Source organism: Impatiens glandulifera, chromosome 7 (genome assembly GCF_907164915.1).
Source record: "Impatiens glandulifera chromosome 7, dImpGla2.1, whole genome shotgun sequence".
NCBI classification, from domain to species: Eukaryota; Viridiplantae; Streptophyta; class Magnoliopsida; order Ericales; family Balsaminaceae; genus Impatiens; species Impatiens glandulifera.
The window spans coordinates 30,727,626-30,747,716 of record NC_061868.1 but is presented as its reverse complement, the minus strand read 5'-3'; the positions used below and the strand labels follow the sequence as shown (position 1 = coordinate 30,747,716).

The window sequence follows — 20,091 nt, the reverse complement described above, 5'->3', positions numbered from 1 at the left end:
ATGGATTGCTCAATATGCACAACCATGCCCTTCATTTTAAGGCCACCGAGGAACACAATATGTGCAGCATGTTATGAGGGTGGAAAGAATTTGATCACCTTAACTAACAAACTTGAGGCTGATAACAACAGTAATAACAAGGGATCATTCATTGATAAACCATCAACCATTATTTCTGCAACTTCAAATTCTACCAACTCTTCAAAGGCAAGTTCTGATCATCAATTTGTAGAAATATTTATGGATGAGTTTGAATGAATTAACTATGCAGGGATTGGCAAATGCCCTGAAATGGGTAAAGGAAATGAAGGAGATGGAAGAGGAATACAATGAAAGGTTGAGTTTCCTTTCAAACTTTGTGACCGCCTTTAGACATGAAATTCATCCTGATATTCAGATAAAGCCAGGCAACAATGCTCCTTCAATCTCTGCCCATAGAGCTTTGCTGGTATGAGATAATCTGAAACTCTTTTTCTGTCTCACCATATATATTATTTGTTCAACTCAATTTTGATTAGTTTTGGGTTTAGGCGGTTAGATCAGATATATTCAGGAACATGCTTGATTCAGATGGATGCAAATCGGCTCCAACAGACGCAATAAGTCTCCCTGAACTGAGCTACGAAGAGTTAGAATCATTGCTGGAGTTCCTCTACAGCGGAACCTTGTCAAAGGAAAAGGCAGACAAACATGTTTATTCTCTGTCGGTGGCTGCAGACAAGTACGACATTAGGTATCTCCAGAAGTTCTGCGAGAATCGGATGCTGGGATCTTTGAATGCTACAAACGCCCTCGATGTGTTGGAGATATCCGACATTTGTTCTAACCAGACGTTGAAGGAGACAGCCCTCAACTTCATTGTCAAGAACATGGAGGATGTTGTTTTTACGGCTAGATTCGACGCGTTTGCGCTCAAAAACCCGCATTTGATTGTGCAGATTACCAGGGCTTCCTTTATGGACATCAAGAACAGACAAAATGTGGTCTAGAGATCAACAAACCATGTTATGTAGTTATGGAATATATATATGATCACATTTTCACATTCTTACATTATGTTTATAAGATTAAGAGAATGACATACTGAAGAAGCTTTAAGTCTCTGTTTTAGATTTTGGCCTGCTATTGAAATTTCAGTTAATTGTTGAATTGTAAAAAGTCAAGAGTTATAACTTTATGTCTTATACAATAAGGGGTTAATATGTAAATCTTGAAATACTTAAAGGTACATTTGTAGTTTTAGGTGGGTATATTTTTAGCCTATTCAGAATTTCTGAAAGCGATGCTTACCATATTACCAAAATTTCTTTAAAGGGTTGTAGGATTATTAAATAGCTACACAACCATTTACAAATGTGGTAACAAGAGTTTTCAATTAAAATGATTAATTAGCTACACAATCATATTATAAGTTTTGACATTATTATTATTATTTATTTATTTTCTTCTTTTCCACCAGCTTTCATTTAATTATTTGATTAAACTAATGGCATGCATTTAATTTAAAATAATGTAATATGTATAAATACACATTGAGCCAAAATAATTTTAAGTAAATATAGCACCATAAATTAGTTAAAGATGGGTAACATGCTTATACTTTTTTCTAGTGGATAGGTAATTGTCTCTAAATAAGATTTTACATTTCCAACACACTATAACATTAATCAATCTCACATTCTTCCATCTCTTCATATTTAATACTAACATTTAATTCATTAGTTCTTCATTCCATATTCCTCACATATTCAAACAACCAAGATCATATATATCTACAAATTAAGAAGTTCAACCATCTACCCTCAATTATGAGCATACTAAGGCAAGTATTTTCAAAATTCTATTTTAAAATCCACACAAAATTATATACATGTTTATTTTAAATATTGTGTTATGTTAATATTTCAAATAATGATGAGTTTCCTTATGTAGTTACTTATGATTAGGGCTGCAAATGAGCCGAGCCGAGCTCAAGCTTGTTGAAGCTCGAGCTCGACTCGATTAAGTATTTATTAGCTCGACTCGAACTCGAGCTCGAACGAGCTTATAAATTTGAGCTCGAGTTCGACTCGACTATATTATCTACAAGTTCGGCTCGACTCGAAAGTTTGAACAAAAATTTAATTTTCAAACTCAAACTCGAGCTCGAATTCGAACTCGATTCGAGTTTAAACCAAATTTATTTATAAAATTAAAATATCAAACTTTCATAAATATTAATAATTTAAAACATGATATTTCAAAATTAAAACAATCATAACTATTCAAAATTTTAAAACATAATAATCCAAAACATTAAATCACCATTACTAATCAAAATCCTAAAACATAAAATTCAAAAACTAAATTACAAAACTATAAAAATGTTTTAACATTCAATATATTAATCTTTTTAACTCATGTTCTTCAATTATAGCACAAGTACAACTACCTGCATTCAATAATATGAAATGTTTAATCTTTAAAATAATTAATATAAAAAATAAATAACTAAAATTTAACTTATTTTAAGAGATAGATACCGACAACAAAATTTCTTGATATGTCTTCTCTTTCTGAAAAAGTGAAAAATTAATTAAATAGGAGATAAAATTTAGTATGTAACATAAGAATTATTTGGGTGCAAGTATAACCAGATTCAGACATTATAGAAAGAATCTAACTTATAACAATAATTTATTATTTTTTTTATATATTATAATATATATTATTAAACTTATAAATTATTTTTTTCTCTAAATAATATGAAATAATATGAGGAGTGATAAAGAGAGAGAATTTGGTGAGGGAATGACTTGGCATCACATTTATTGGTTGGAAAATGTAAAAGTTAGAGAAAGAGAGAAAATAGAGAAATTATTTGATTTTTTTAGCGAATAAGAAAGTCTTTCCTCACCAAATTCTCTCACCTAATCATTTCTCATATAATATATATATTTTTTTTCTCTTCATATTATATATAATAAATATTTTAACTTTTTTTTTCACTTTAAATATTATATATATATTATACTTTTATTATATAAAATATATTAACATTTTTTTTATCTCTTTCAATATTATATATAATATATTAACTATTTTTATCCGTAATATATTATATATTATAATATACTAATTATTATATTATTATATGCATAATATTTATTTTTATTATATATAATATATTAACTTTTTTTTATCTCTTTTCAATATAAAATATAATTTATAATATATTTTTATTATAAATAAAATATTAACCATTTTTATTTCTTTTTCTACTAAACTAATTATTATATCTTAATATTATTTTTATTATATATAATATATTAACCTTTTTTTTTTTTTATCTTTTTCAATATTATATATAATATATATAATTTATTAAACTTTTTTTTTTATTTCAGTCTTTTTTATAACCAGTCTTTTTTTATAAACAATCAGTGTTATTCTATATATTCATCCAACCTATAGAATAATCGAAGTCTAATTTATCTTAATACATGAAAAAAAAGATATATAATGAAAAAAAAGATATATAAGCATAAATTTCTTTTAATACATGAAAAAAAAGATAGATGAACAAGACTTACCTTATCACTGATTCACCAATAAAATAGTTTTTTCCTTTCTTTGTTGCTGGATTTCCTTAAAGTAAAAAAAATCAAAGTTAAATAAAAATAAAAAACAATAGTTATCATAAAAGTAAAAATAAATTTAATTACCTGTAAGTTTTTCTGAATGAGAACGATGTGAAGACGAAAAAAAGAAGAAAATGAATAAATGAAGAGTGAAAAATATGTGAACACTAAAGAATAAGATATTAAGAGCTAAAAAAATGGTGTAGAATGAATGAAGAAAAGATTAAGAGTAAAAGAATGAAAGAAAAGGCGATTAGATAAAGAAGATTAGGTTAGATGAGAATGAAAGAAGATGCGATTAGATGAAAAAGATTAGGTTAGATGAAGAGTCGTAGATAGGTTAAAAATTAGGATTTTACTTATGGATTGTGGGCTTCATATGGGCTTTGAAAAGAAAGAAAGGGAAAAAATATATTATTATAGTTTAATATATAATAAATAAATATATATATATAATATACTTAGGCTCGAAAAAGCTCGACAAGCCATCGAGCAAGTATTATATAAGCTTGAGCTCGACTCGAATTTTAAACGAGCCGGCTCGAGCTCGGCTCGAGCTTGGTCAAAGTCAAGCTCAAGTCGAGCTTTGACCGAGTGACTCGCGAGTGGCTCACGAGTAGCTTGACTCATTTGCAGCCATAATTATGATTTCTTTAAAAACATCTTATAAATCCTTATACTCAAAAGTTAAAAATATGATGTTCTATATAAAACTATGAATTTTAATGATATGGAGTCGTGGTGATATATAATTGTTACAAATAAAATTGATAGATAAAGAGAGCGTGTGCCTATTCTATTTGAGCTAATTCAGTAGTCGATCCCAAAATATGTGTTGATTATGAAAGGATCGGTGACACCAATAGAGACAGGGGTCTAACTATTGATGACAACTTCTGGAAAATGGTTTGATAGAAATCCTGTTAGGGATTAATATCATTTTGTTTCTATTAGTGCGGAAACGTTTGCTTGGGTTTGAAGCTAAGAACTAATGAAAGAATGAAAGACAAAATGTAAAAGACAAAGAGAGTTGTTTATGGATGTTTAGAGCAAAACTCTCCTACGTCACCCCTTCTTCCAACCACCAGAAGGATTCACTATACTTTTCTTTGAATCAAATACAGTTTCAGTGCTAGCTAACTGTTGAACAAAACAGACTCTGTTCAACTTACAGAAGGTTTAAGAATATAACTCAGCTAGACAGGGTTTTGATTCTCTCTCTCTCTTGATGTACAAACTTAGTAAGTAAACAAGTGAGCAATTCGAAAGAGTGCTTGTTCGTCCGGCAACTCGTCCGTAGTCCTTGAAGATCTTTAAATAGAGAACAGTTACCAACGGTCGAATCTTCTGCATTGACACATAGCAAGCACCCATTGGACAACCTCCATAGTACACAGGTATAGTAGACATTGTGCACAAAGATCGTGGCAGTACCAATCTGGTAGTGCGCCGAATATTCTTATAGAATTTTCCTGCAAGAAATAAGTAGTGTGAAGAATATTTGTTACGTGACATTCATTCATTGGATGCAACTGGCTGTCGTACTGATCTGCACGGATTAGTGGAGTAGGAGTAGCGTACAGCTAGTTGATTGTGGGTAGACGAATGCTAACTTCAATCAACTACTGAAGCGAGGCATTAGACGTGCTCCATTAGACTGCCAAGTCTAATGAAGTTAGACGCCCCCGTCTAATATCAGAATCCATTAGACCACCAAGTCTAATGGAGTTAGACGGTACATCTAACTATGTGTCCCTTCAGACTAGTATGAAGGAGTTAGACTCTATGCGTCTAACTTTCATCTGTTAGACGACACGTCTAACTACGTATCTGTTAGACTACACGTCTAACCACGTCTGTTAGACTACGCGTCTAACCACATCTACTAGACTGCACGTCTAATCACGCCTGTTAGACTGCACGTCTAACCCCGTCTGTTAGACTACACATCTAACCACGTATCTGTTAGACTGCACGTCTAACAACATATCTGTTAAACTGCACGTCTAACTACGTGTGTTAGACTACACATCTAACTACGTCTGTTAGACTGCACGTCTAACCACGTCTGATAGACTGTACGTCTAACTACGTATCTGTTAGACTGACGTCTAATTACATATCTATTAGACTGCACGTCTAACTACGTCTAATAAACTGCAAGTTTAACTACGTATCTATTAGACTGCATGTCTAACTACGTATCTGTTAGACTGCACGTCTAACTACGTATCTGTTAAACTACACGTCTAACCACGTATCTTTTAGACTACATGTCTAACTACGTCTGTTAGACTGCACGTCTAACTACGTCTATTAGACTGCACATCTAACCACGTATTTGTTAGATTACACGTCTAACTACGTCTCTATTAGACTGCACGTCTAACTACGTCTCTGTTAGACTAGACGTCTAACTACATCTGTTAGACTACACGTCTAACTACGTATCTGTTAGACTGCACATCTAACTACGTATCTGTTAGACTGCACGTCTAACTACTTCTGTTAGACTGCACGTCTAACTACGTATCTGTTAGACTACACGTCTAACTACGTATCTATTAGACTTCACGTCTAACTACGTCTGTTAGACTGCACATCTAACTACGCATCTATTAGACTTCACGTCTAACCACATATCTATTAGACTACATGTCTAACTACTTCTATTAGACTGTACGTCTAACTACGTCTATTTTACACTGCACGTCTAACTACGTCTAATAACCAACACGTCTAATGAACCTGATTCAAGCTAAGTCTAACTTAGCACGTCTTGATGCACATACACAAAAACAATTAGACGAGTTAGTTTCATTCTTATTTAAGTTTTACACAAGTTCATCATCAAAATATCGTTAGTCAAAATAATTTGACCCTTAGTCAAAATAATTTGACCCAACAGATTATGTTATGAGATTAAGTTTTACGAGTTGAGCTTCAGAAATACATATCCAATGAATTATGTGTCCAAACATATTGTGGACTGTAGGAATGGACTCTGAAAAGTTCCCACAAAATATGTGCTCAAAACGTTTCTGAACTTTAAGAATAAGCTCGAGATCTACTCGATATTATTACTGCTCCATCACCAAGAGATCATATTTAAATTAGATGAAAATGAAGTATTCTCATTCTATTACTTTTAAAGTCAAGCATCATCTTTATGCATAATTTCATTTTATACTATTATAACTTATACTTTTGATATAAAATTATTACTCGTTGAGCCATTAGACTCACTATTCTTGTGTGGTGTAGATACCCAAAAAATAGACAACAATAATGATGAGACTGGAATAAGTAAGGGGATAACGGTGCATGAAGACATGAGTATGGAAAATGGACTTAGTATGTTTTTGAGAAGAAATATGTAATGGAATTTGGAGAAATATTTTGTGGGATAAATTATATGTATGTCCTAATTTAAAATATACAAAATCATATATTTATACTAGTTTAAATAGTTTTTTAAGGTGGATCTAAGTTGACGTTCACCAGACTCGAGATGCGGATGGGGATGTCACAGTTGGTATTAAAACAATGGTTGTAAGTCCTTAACACTTTCACACTCATGCTTCCTCACTAGAAATCAAATGCTTTATCTTGAAGCATATAAGTTTTACTTTATTACTATTTCATTATGAAATAGTTTTTATTATCATTATATTATAACTCTTCATACCCAAATGTAGGAAGTAAATTATGAATGACTGAACTTTAAAGGAATTCCTAAGTAGAGAGGGGATGTTTATTTTTATTAATTTCTATTATTAGGAAGATAGAACCATGAGAAGAGGACTAGAAAACAGACCATATGTGTCATCATTAGTGGATGATCCACTGCCCAATCAATTATTGGATGGAATGGTTGAGGTGTTGCGTGATCAAACTGAATCTAGTATGAACAAATTAGAGAAATATTTCAAAATAATGATACAATCACTATAATGAAGGAGGTCAAAATTAATGAACTTTCGACTAGTGAAATTTAGAGAAAGTATTGACCCAATGATGGTTGAGGAATAAATACAATCAATGAAAAACTATATTTGAATTCATGCAAATTAACAATGCAGACAGAGTCCGTTGTGCATCATTCATGTTTAAGGATGATGTGTGCATATGGTGGTAAGGAGAAAAGACAGCGTTATATCTTTGTATAGTTAAGTGGAAAGAATTTAAAGATGCCTTTTATGGAAATTACATCACTTTAAGCATTAGAAACAAACTAACTCGCAAATTATTGCCTTAGTATGCTCCTAATTGAGTATAGATAGTTGAACTTCTTAATTTGAAGATAGAAATGATCTTTGTTGTTTGAATAGTGAGGAATATGAAATGAAGAATTAGTTAGTATTAAATATGAAGAGGTGGAGGATTAAGAGACTGATTAGTGTCATAGTGTGGTGGCAATGAAGAATCTTGCTTAGTGTCATATTTAAACTATATAGTTAAGTAGTTTACAAGACAATTACCTATCCACTAGAAACTAGAAAAGTATAAGGATGTTATCCACCTTTAACTAATTTATGGGCTATATTTAATAAATTTTATTTTGACTCAATATGTATTTATACATATTAAATGACTTTAAATTAAATGTATTACATGATGTTAATCAAATAATTAAATGAAAGAAATTAGAAGAGAAGAAAATAAAAAATAATAATAATGAAATATATCACCTAGCATAAAAACCTATAATATAATTTAGGATTTTCTAATGGAATTTATATATTATTTTAAGCCTTATAATTATACTTAATGTAAGCACTAAAATTTACATCCCAATTTATAATATGAAGATATTTATTTTGATTTATTTTTGAATAAATAAAGTCAAAATAATTATCCCCATGGACAAAAACCAATTAAAACAATTAAATAGGCTAATTATTGTAATAATTAAAACTTAATTAATTAAGGAAAATTGTTAAAATAATAAAAATAAAATTATTTAAAATAAATGTTGTACTTAGTTATTTTAAAATAAATTTATAAAAATTAAAGGACAAAAATAAATAATTTTGATAAATTGTTGTATCCAATTACCCCAACGAGAATTATTTACTTAAATCAATAAAATATATAATAAAAAATATTGGTAAAATATTTTCCATATTTATTTTAATATTTTATGTATTTAAAAAGATCAAAATTAAAACCAAAAGGGTAAAAGAAAATCAATTTTAAACAAACCCTTAAAGTTTAAAAATAAAAATAAATCTATAATCGGGTGTAGCCGAAAACAGAAGAAAGAATTGCAGCAGCAACCACGCGCGTTGGATCAACATTAAATTATCATCTAACGTCCCAAACGCTTTCATGCAGTCCGTTGTAGTCGAAGAGACGCGCACCCAGGTCGCATCAAATTAGGAGACAATTTTTAGATGGAACTTTAACGAATCGCTTAAACGCCACGACGTCATCAAAACGACGTCGTTTTTGGCTTCGATCACCTTCTTCATCGCGACGCCGTCTAGATAAGTATCAAGAACCCGTGATGATTTTGATCTTTTGGAACTCACCCATTTGTTGATCGTTTTGACTGATTCAAAGTCCAGAATGATCACCATACGATGGTGATCATTCTCCCAATAAAAATAGGCTTTGTCACTTCCTATTCCGACGACTACAAGCCAAGAATAGTCAAAAGCCATTAATGGTTTTTGACTGATTCAACCCACTTGACTTCTCCAACCGACTTAGGATGAATATAAATACCCCCTCAAGTAATTTCGAAGCTAAGGAACCAACTCACAACCTTTAAATTGAAGAAAATCAAATTTCGTCATTTAAGCTTCAAATCTTTGGATTTTTCGAATTTTCTATTTAAGGCCTTAAAGCTTGGATCTAAGCATTCATAAAATTTCCTTAAGCATCAATGAATGTTCTTAAATCCTTGGTAATGTTCCAATAAACCTCTAATTCATATTTATAATTTGAATTTGAAATTTTTATATTTCAAATTGTATAAGCTTTTATACTTATTGTATATGGTGTTTTATGTTTGAGAATTCATTCCTAGATGATTTATAAATTATCTAGATAGGATAGAACCGATCAATCAATCTTAATAATAAAAACCCAAATTTGAATTTCCAAAATAAAAAAAAAACGAGTTTGTTTTTATTGGGTTAATTTGATCGAATCACAGCCTAGAAAGCTTCCCAACATGATTGTAATGATGTTGGGTAACTATTTGGATCATGTTTGATCAAAATCAAAATTTTCAAAATAAAATAAATTTTTTGAGTTCTTGAATTGGTCAAAACGAACAACCAGTGTTCTTGTTTTGGTACCAATCAAGTATATGTGATATAAGGAATCTATTGGATATCTCCAGTCTCTTCAAAAACAACTTTAAAATAAAAAAATCCTCAATTTTTTGATCACAAACTATTTTGAACAAATTGACCAACATCCAAGTCAATCCATACCTTGAGATGATGATAAACATGTTCTTAGGAGATTTGTGAAGCTACCCAAGCTCTTACATCAAAGAATCTTAACTAAAAAAATGAATTTTAAAAATTGAATCCTTGTGTTCTTGAGGATCGAGGCTTGTGAGCCTAAGACTGAGAGATTCAAAAGAGGATCCTCGGTCCGAACAGAGACCAACGACCGAGAAAGCCGAGACCTATGACTAGTGTTTTTTAGTTATGACCAAAACCTATGACCGGTGTTCTTGAGCTAGGACCGAGAAATCCGACTAAGAAATCCGACCGAGAATTCTCACCTAGGACCGATAAAGTTCGAATCTAAGATCGAGAGGTTTGACCTAGGACCAAGACTCTCAAGACCCACGATAGAAAAATAAAAAACCTAGAACCGAGAATCCCAGGACCTAGGATCGAGAGTTCTAAGTTTGGGACCGACAATTCTAAGACCGATGACCAAGAGGCCTAACCTTGGGACCGAGCCTGCCAAGTTCGGGACCGAGAGCTCCCAAACTTAGGACCGAGGAACTTAGCATAGAGCTAACTCTAGATCAAGAGGTTTATACATCTTGATCGAGAAACCTAGTCCCAGGCTAGTCAAGGATCGATAGGTTTTACACCTAGATCGATAAGATCAGCTAAGGACCGAGAGTCCTTAGCATCTCGACTGAGAGACTCCGGTACTTAGACCGAGAGCTTCCGAGCCTAGACCGAGGGTCTTTGGACCCTAACCGATAAAACGAACCTTAGACCTAGGAATCCGTTCCTAAGGCCTATTTGGTTATACTTTTAAAAATCAATTTTTTTTTAATTTTGGGGCTCTAAATCATTTTCAAAAATCTCAAAAAATTAGAAAATATATTTTATATATTTTTGAGATATATCTACAAAAATATTTCGACAAAGACTCATTTGGTGTTTATTTCAAAATCCTAATGCCTTTAAAAATGACTAATATTCTTCCGACATTTCCACCATAGTTATAATCCGCAACAGACACTAGAATTTAAATATTGTTCTTTCAATATTTTAAATAACGTTAAAACCTAGAAGCAAAACTAGAACCGGAAGAATAATCGGTTAAAACTCAAACGTTATACAACCGATTTCTAAAAGTAAACTTTTATAAGTAGAAACCGTTTTTAAAACATGTACGATGGGTGAAGCACGAAAGCCTTTTCCCGAGTATCACCAAACTACGAACTGAAAAAAACTCTAGTCAATACATTTGTATACGTAATGCCAACTTTTATTGATTTAAAAAAAATCAATTGACGACTATGTTTCAAAATAAATAATCATTTAAATTAATTATGTTTAATTAATTAAAAACTAATAGATTATTAAATCAAATTGTAATTTTATAAATCCCTAGATTATTTAAAATGAATCCCTGAAATTAATTATTTTAATTAATTTTAAAAAATTATCATAAATCATTGACATCTTTTAAAAATAATGTTTTATTTTGAAATAAAATTCTTGACATGCAAATTGAGGTTGAACTTCTCGAACTTCACGCTTTTCACCGGGGACCCACTCCAAAGGTGTTTTTTTTTTGAGGGGGGGGGGGGGGGTGGGGGGATATATCTTTCTAGCGACTTTGTTGGGGACTAAATGTTTAACTCTAAAACATAAACTTGACTTTTACAATGTTTGTATCACGTTTTCACACTTAATAGGCTTGTCTTATAAGGTACAACACCTTAACAGACGCTTATGTTTTATCACTATTTTTAGAGCCTTTATGTGTAAAGGGTACATCACCCTCTTCTTGCAAAGAAGTACTCGGTCGTGATCGATACTTCTACACTTACGTGCAAAGATTGTCAATGTGGAATGACAATTTGTTACAGACTGAGTGATGCGAGAGGAAAATAGGATACCCGAGATCGACCCACCCTTTGGCGATGAGTTGTCCGATAGGACGCATGCATTGTAGAGGTTGGGATAAATTCCCAATTGAGTATATATTCCCTAGTTTATTGCGGGAGTTTACCTCTTCCACTATCGGTGAATGAAACTCTCTTATCAGTCTACTATTATAACAAAAAACCTAGTTACTATGACCAAACCAGTTGTTTGTCGTGCCTAGACAGGAAACATACATCGTCACTACAACCCTTATGTGGCTATTATATATGTATTATGTGTATGCATGTATAGTCTAATTGAGCATTTTGAGCATGTTCCTTGCTTTCAAAACAAACACATGTTTGTAGATGTTTTGAATTCACAGTTACAAACGATGTCCATGATGACGGATGTCGCGCTGGTTCCCTAGATTGATCAATTTCATGCAAATGAATGGAAATATCAATCTTATGGCCTCATTACTATCATGAGGTTCATAAACTTCAAATTAAACTCCACCATCATGATGAAATTGCAACGAAGGTGGAACCCTGTCAAATGAGCTTATTTCCTCGGTGAAAGGTCTATGTACCCAACCATAATGTTAAGATCGGGATGGCAAATCGGTAATCGCTTACAACACAACACAAATTGGAACTAATCCGGTTAAAGACTAGAACCGCTCTTAACACTACACAGATTGTCAGACTCTTGAACCGAGTTCAAGTGCGGAAATATCCATTTCAATCTGAAGCAACTCCCACAATTCGGTTTGGAAGGTATTTAGGAGATATCGGTTTAAGGAGAGAACCGGTTCGGTTAAGAAAATTATGAATTAGTTTGGTTGAGATATTTAGGTGTTTCGGTTAGGTTTAAGTAAGTGAGCTAGAATATGAAAGTAAAGAACACGAGACACATATTTTTATGGATGTTCGGAGAAAACTCTCCTAAGTCACCCCTTCTTCTCAAACAGTGAGAAGGATATTCACTAAGGAATATTCAATAACACAATACGATCGAGTCTTATTTACCGCTCGTCGTTCATTTTACAATACTCACACAGTATTTGTAATAAACTTTTACAGATTTGTAAATACACAGAATGCAAAACACTTTCGGAAATCACTATTCAAGGTCACGCGTAAGATTTTTTTTTCACTGTTGCTCTCTGTCTTTTGGAGACGCTTCGACTTCCTTTTATAGTGAAAGGATGACAACTGTCATCTTTTCTCTCTCCAGGAGTTTGGTCGCTGGAAGTCGTGCCGGTTCAGAAAGATTGTGTGCACACCTTGCCATTTTGGACATTTGGAAGCCATGCATTAGGCCGGCCACCTGAATCGGATGTTGCTTGCAGACTTAGGTAAATAGTCATCATTGCTTTCGTTGCATGATTCTGATCCGGATCTTTCTTCTTGCATGTTTCCAAGAGATATCATATTACGTCATCTTCACAAATTCATCATTTGACATAGTTTTCCGTTTAGCTTTTTGATCCTCGATATTTTGAGTCAGCCAGATAATGACGCTTTTGCTTTCAGCCGATCCGGTTAGAGGGGTTCAGCCGACCTTTCTTGATCATGACCAGATTTTTGAAGCAAGAGCTTCAACCGGTCTGATGCGGCTTGAGCTATACCTGCACATGGAAGTTGAGACTAATTAAATTCTTTGGTCGGGTTAAAATTAACTTACTTATTTTTTCTAACAGGTTATTCTTATGACGGACAACAAAAATGTTTTACATTTAAGGTTGTTTGTAGACTCAATGCCTATCCGAAAGCTCTTACAAGAGGAGTATGGATAATTCAAAGTCACATCCGATACTAACCTCGCAATGACGTACATCAATTTCCAGACTTGGACTAAGATGGAAATAAGAAATGGAGAGATACCTCTAATGCTAGGATCATCCATGATAATGATGTCAATCCTACTAACTCATTTATTTATAACATTAGCAAACGGTAAACCCACTTCGATAATCATCGAGGTAGAATACTAAATGCGAAGAGGCAACAAAGATCCCTTTGGTGTTATTCTAGAGGAAACGCTAATGGGCCTTAACAACTCATGTCTATCTTCAATCATGAGCAATAGGGGTTCCCCCGTAATCCTCTACATATGTCTGTTTGAAAAACTCAAGCTCTTACCATCAGTTCTTCCTGATGGCATCATGTTCCCTTCTATCCAATATTGGAGAATAAAGGAAGACTTGTTTGGATCGTCGATAAAGAGCAATGACGAAATATGGGACATTCTCCCATGGTACCCCATCAAGAAGTTGACATTCACGATTGATGATAAGCCATTGATCATGCTTATGGTCTGGAATGGGTTACGTACTACTATACCCATAGCCTATTCAAGCATTTTGGCTACACCTTTATCGAAGTGGCCTTTAGTGTGGATAGGTCAATCAACAACATAGCCTATGCATAATATCTCGAAAAATGGCATGACGACTTCTAAATGAATTTACTATCAAAGCGAGTGAAGAACCGAAATCTCATTCTCCAACAATATGATGAAGTTCATGAAAATGAAGTAGAGGAAGATGCTAGTGTCGAAACAGCCTACAACTGGACCTAAAGTCTTTGATCTTCGTCAATCACTTTTTCTCTTTTAGACTCTCTTTCTAATATATCAACAAGAAAGTCTTGTTTATAACAAACTAAGTGAGTATGTGAATACAACAACTCTATGTTTATTTAATCGAATCACAAAAAAAAGACTTTCATTTTCTAGGATTCATTTTATATGCATATGCATTGTATTTGTACTTTGTTACATATGCAAACTCTCACATCTTTCTCTTCGTAAAAGTCCACGACTTCATTAATACGATACGACCCATAGAAAGAGAGATCCAAAAATCGGGCACTTATACGCCACCAGATGACCGAAGAACCCTCCGTACCTGAATTGGTCTCAGCGGCTAAATTTAGAGAAATGAAGGAAACTCTACAACATGTAACAAAGCAACTCGCATTGATCACATCTCCTTTAGTTAATCAGAAAATTCTATCTACATCCTAGAACATCCCTCCTTCTCCTCGTTTTCCTAACTAGGAAATCCCGATTATGTTCACTCTCATTAACCCCATCCTATTGGTAAAAGAGCTCAAGAAGATGTCTCTCTACTAAGACTTCGAAGAGGATATCGACCAACTTACACTGGTACAACATGAAGAAGTAATCAACCCGAGGGTTCACATGAAAAACAAATTTCAACGGCTGACCAACCACCGCTAATGGAATATGAACGCCAGATGACTCAAGTTCAAGTCATGTAGGCAGAAATGCAGGCCCAACTAAACAAGTTAGCTAAGTGTAAAAGCACTAAAGAACACCATGATTAGAAAGACACTATGAAAGCTGCCAAACGAGCATTTATTCCGATAGGTGTCAAACTTATAGTTCTCTATAAGTACATAAGAATAAGCGATCCCTCTATCTTTTTCAAAATGTACGCTTCCGCAATGACCCCATTGTGACATGGAGAACCAAATGTTCTCCATTTATTCCCCTAGTATCTTGACGATGCTGCTCTACACTGGTATCACCAACAAAAGATAGTATATCTACAGAGCATAGAAGAACTGACTACATCGTTCATAAAATGATTCACAATGCATCTCAACCTCGAACGACTAGAAAAGAGGTTGAAGAAAATCAAATAGGGGAAAATGAGAAATTCTTCGTGTTTATCAAACGATGGAAAGATCTCTTTGAGGAACTCGACTCCCTCCTGAGCGAACAAAGTCAAATCGACATGATCTTGGAAAACGTTAACGGACGATATTCTGTTGAACTCGCCATCAAAACATTCCAAACAATGAAGAAATTTCTAAATACTGACATTAACATCGATGATGCTATTGAGAAGGGTGGAAAATAGGGAAAAGAAGTCAAAGTTACCACACCTTCAAGTCGTTTCCCGAGAAAAGAAAAAACGCAAGTACACTAGGTAACCACTACTTGGTAGGAGCAATCGCCTTAAAAGGCAAGACCAAGTAAGTCTCCACAGTCCAAAGTAGATACAACTACTCCTACTAAGGGAACACCTCCAAATGCACCTAAACCTCCTAGAGTCTTTGACGGCCTAGGAATGTCTATAAGTCAGGTAATGAAGATTTTTTTAGGAAAATAATCTCGTTAAAACCCTTTCCCCAAGAATAGATAGACCATTCTTAGGAAAGTATGAGAATGCTTTGTGTGACTATCACCAAGAAAATAGTCACACTACTGACAATTTTGGTGCCCTCAAACACTTGTTCCAGGACTTAATCGATCAAAACGTGATCACCAAGACAAAAATAGCAAAGAACCCGCTACCGAATCACAAAGTAAATATGCTCACCATTCTCTTCACTACAATGTGTTACTTGACCTAATCCATATTTTATAATTATTTAAATATGTAGGCCCCACCATAATTTTATTCACACTCATTTTTAGCTTGTTTGATTTTTTTTTTGTTGTCTCATAAATTTTGTTAGAATAATTGTATAGAAATTTTGTAAAAACTATAAAACAACATCCTATTAAACTTACTCTAATCGTATATGTATGAATCATACATCTTTACATGTTTTCTATCAAATTTATAAATATTATTTCAAATTATAATTCAACTATATTTGAAAACAAGCTTTGATTATTTGTTTTATAATTTTCTCCTAAAACATTTTTGGCATAATAAATAATAGGCCAATGATGAAAAAGCAATATAGAGGCATGATGAATCAGATCGATAAGCGCAAATGTCATATAACTTATCTGAGATAACGACCGACCAGGTTTGGAATAGAATCAACAACACCTGTTCAAATCAAATCAAACTAAACTAAAAGGTTCATTCAATTTCATTTATTATCAAATGATAAAGAAGGGATTAAGGGAACTAACATAAAGAGTAAAGACTATAACTATGACTAGAATTGCATATCCAACATTACATTGAGAAGTAAACTCATGTCGAAGATGTCTCGCAACAAACACGCAAAAGATAATAACTGGTACAATTATCAATGAAATTGTCACCACCAAAGATCTAGCATCTGGTCCAAATATCAATCTCCCACCAAGAAAGAATTTCTGCAAACATAATGGATTAGAATCTCTACAAATGGATAAGTAACTCATTCCAGATGAGTATTAACCTATAAATCAGAAAATTTTAGCTAGATCTAGTTCAACATATACTCAATCTCAATAGTAAAACCAAATTCGAATTCAGCATGGGAGTTCACTAGCTTAAATAAAAACTCGTAAGATTTGTTCTCTCATTTATAATGAATCAAACTAATAACGAAAAAATTGAGAGAAACAATTAGCCTCTTACCTCTCTATTCTCCTTGCCGTCCTCCCAGGAGGAGTCTTTCGTTGGCTCTAGCTGCTATCTCTTCTCCTCCACATTTGCTTGGTTTCGCTTCACCAAGATTCTCAAATGCGATTGGCGCGACACTTCTCCTCTCAATTTCTCCCATTGCAATCCTCTCGTTGGCGTCTATAGTGAAGGATATGATGTTCCAAGGTTCATCGTAGTCATCGGTGTTAGATTCATCGACGGATTAGTCAACATAGAGGAGCAATTAACGGTAGAGATTTACGATCCCCGTTCTGATTCATAGGAGCTCTGCCCTCCTCTGCCTGCTGATTTCCCATCTGGAAACTCTTTTCAGTGGCTTTCGTCCGACTTGTTTAGAGTAAAATTTGAAGAGAGAAGAAATGGAAATTGGAGAGAAAGAGATGTTAAAGAGGGAGTGGGTTTCGGAAAGAAAAGGGTAAAGAGAAATGTTAATTAAGAATAGCAATTGTTAAGTGACCAATCGCTACTAACATTTCAAAAAGGCGTCATTTCTTCGCGGTTTTTAACTAGGTTTGTAGTGATTGGAAAATGAACCAATAGTTGATATATCAAGATAATAGCGATTGGTATAAAGACGAATCACCATTATGAACGTAGTAGCAATTGGATTTCATTCCAATCGCCACTACCTTGATAATGATTGATCTACCTATGCTCCCTATATAGGCCCTATTTTTACTAGTGGCCAAATATTTGAGTTTGTAATTAAATTATTAAACTTTTTTTATGTATTTAATATTTAAATTCAATAAAAATAAAGTAATTTTTTTTAATATTTTAGTTAATTAAATAATTAATTTAATAATTAAAATAGAGGAAAATAAATAAGTTTATTTCTCTTTAACTGAATACAAGACAATGCCAAATCTCCTCTAAAAGGAATGTCATTTTATGTATCAAATTCAATCTTCAATTCCATAAAGATAATAGAGACCTCGTTGCCAATGAGAATGTTCTAACTCATTCTCGAGAATCCCTTTGTATTTTTGCATCAACCTCTTTGTTGAGATTTTCAAAGAAACATTGGTTTCAAAACACAAAATTACAAGTTACTTTTTAACTGGGCCAAAAAGTCTAAATTATCACATTTTATATAATGTTTGGAGACTATTTAAAAATGAGAGATTATTCAAATCTTTTCATTCACCAATTGAACCACCCATTTCTAGTCTGATTTTGGTTATTGAAAGTTTTTATCAAAAGTTTTGTTATGTGCGAAAGTAGGTTATGCTTAATTTTTATAATGTTTTTTAAAATTCAAAATTTAAATTTTATATAAATAAAGTGAAGAGTATTTTGGTTAATAATATAAATAATTTGATGATTGAAAAGATAGATAATGAGATTGTTGAGTTTTTGATAAAAAGAAAAATAGAAAAAATTAAGCTCAAACATCTCTTGGAATTTGTTTGATGGGTTATTTGGAACTTTTATAGTTATATGGAGTTTTGTCGAAATTTTTTTTTTTTTCAGAAGGTAAATTTTCAAATTTTATTCGATTGAATATGTATAATATTTATTAAATTATAAGTTAAAATATGTGTATTTTAATAAAATGTTAGCATACTTCTCATCATCAAGATTATCTAAACTCGATAAAATTTCAAATGTCAGGATGGCCGAGTGGTCTAAGGCGCCAGACTCAAGTTCTGGTCCACTAACGTGGGCGTGGGTTCAAACCCCACTTCTGACAAAATAATTTTGGTTTGATAATATTTTTTAAAACAAGTTATATGTACCAAATAATTGATATTTATAGGTTTGCAAATTAATTTTAAAATAATTGCGTTTTTTTAAACGGTTTAACACCATTTTATTAAGTCCAAAGAGTGGGAGGGTAAATTATCAAAACTAGCATGTATCTCGTGCATTTGCACGAGTAATAATATAAAAAATCGTGAAAAAAGATTACGGTAAAATTTTTATGGGCGGGTCAACACACAATCCGACCCAAGTATCCATTTACTCTCACATATATCCAAATTAACCACAGCTCTCGACCCGGCAATTCAGAAACTTTAAAAATTAAGCATCATTATATATATATATATATAGATTAGTTAGTTAAAAAGTTAAACTTATATTGTTAAAATGTCACGGGTTTATCAAATTTTGGGTTGAATTTAAAATATAAAGTGTTATTAGCCTAGTTGGTTAAAAGTTTTTACTTGTTTGGTTAGGTTGCAAGTTCGAACCATACCTATAGCATTTTTAATTTTATTTTTAACCGTTTTAAGTTTAAGGGCGGGTCAACCCACAATCCGACCCAAGTATCCATTTACTCTCACATATATCCAAATTAACCACAGCTTTCGACCCGGCAATCCGGACACTTTAAAAATTAAGCATCATTATATATATATATATATATAGATTAGTTAGTTAAAAAATTGAACTTATATTGTTAAAATGTTACGCGTTTATCAAATTTTAGGTTGAATTTAAAATATAAAGTGTTATTAGCTTAGTTGGTTAAAAGGTTGTTATTGTTTTGTTAGGTTGCAAGTTCGAACCATACCTATAGCATTTTTAATATTATTTTTAACCGTTTTAAGTTTATGGTCGGGTCAACCCACAATCCGACCCAAGTATCCATTACTCTCACATATATCCAAATTAACCACAGCTCTCGACCCGGCAATCCGGACACTTTAAAAATTAAGCATCATTATATATATATAGATTGGACAAACCTTAATTTTGATTATAAGATGCAAACAAAAGACCCAAAAGTTTTTTAATTGTAGCACCACATTACAAACACATATTATAATGAACAAAGACTACAATATTCAATCTATCC

At 32.6% G+C, this 20,091-nt stretch overlaps 1 protein-coding gene and 1 non-coding gene across 2 annotated transcripts; both read left to right on the top strand.

Annotated features, from left to right (window-relative positions):
• LOC124910552 (BTB/POZ domain-containing protein At3g56230) lies at positions 1-1,246 on the top strand. Its single transcript, XM_047451218.1, has 3 exons — positions 1-207; positions 272-448; positions 531-1,246. The coding sequence occupies exons 1-3, from the start codon at positions 1-3 to the stop codon at positions 987-989; spliced, it is 843 nt and encodes a 280-aa protein (XP_047307174.1). The 3' UTR covers positions 990-1,246.
• Positions 1,247-18,897: 17,651 nt separating this feature from the next.
• Positions 18,898-18,981, top strand: TRNAL-CAA. Its single transcript has one exon. It is a non-coding gene; the product is annotated as a tRNA-Leu (tRNA).
• The last annotated feature ends 1,110 nt before the right edge of the window (positions 18,982-20,091 follow it).

Coding starts and splice junctions, on each gene's coding strand:
- LOC124910552 (XM_047451218.1), top strand. CDS start 1: ATGGATTGCTCAATATGCACAACCATGCCCTTCATTTTAAGGCCACCG. Junction 208..271: donor ATTCTACCAACTCTTCAAAG/GCAAGTTCTGAT, acceptor TTAACTATGCAG/GGATTGGCAAATGCCCTGAA. Junction 449..530: donor CTGCCCATAGAGCTTTGCTG/GTATGAGATAAT, acceptor TTTTGGGTTTAG/GCGGTTAGATCAGATATATT.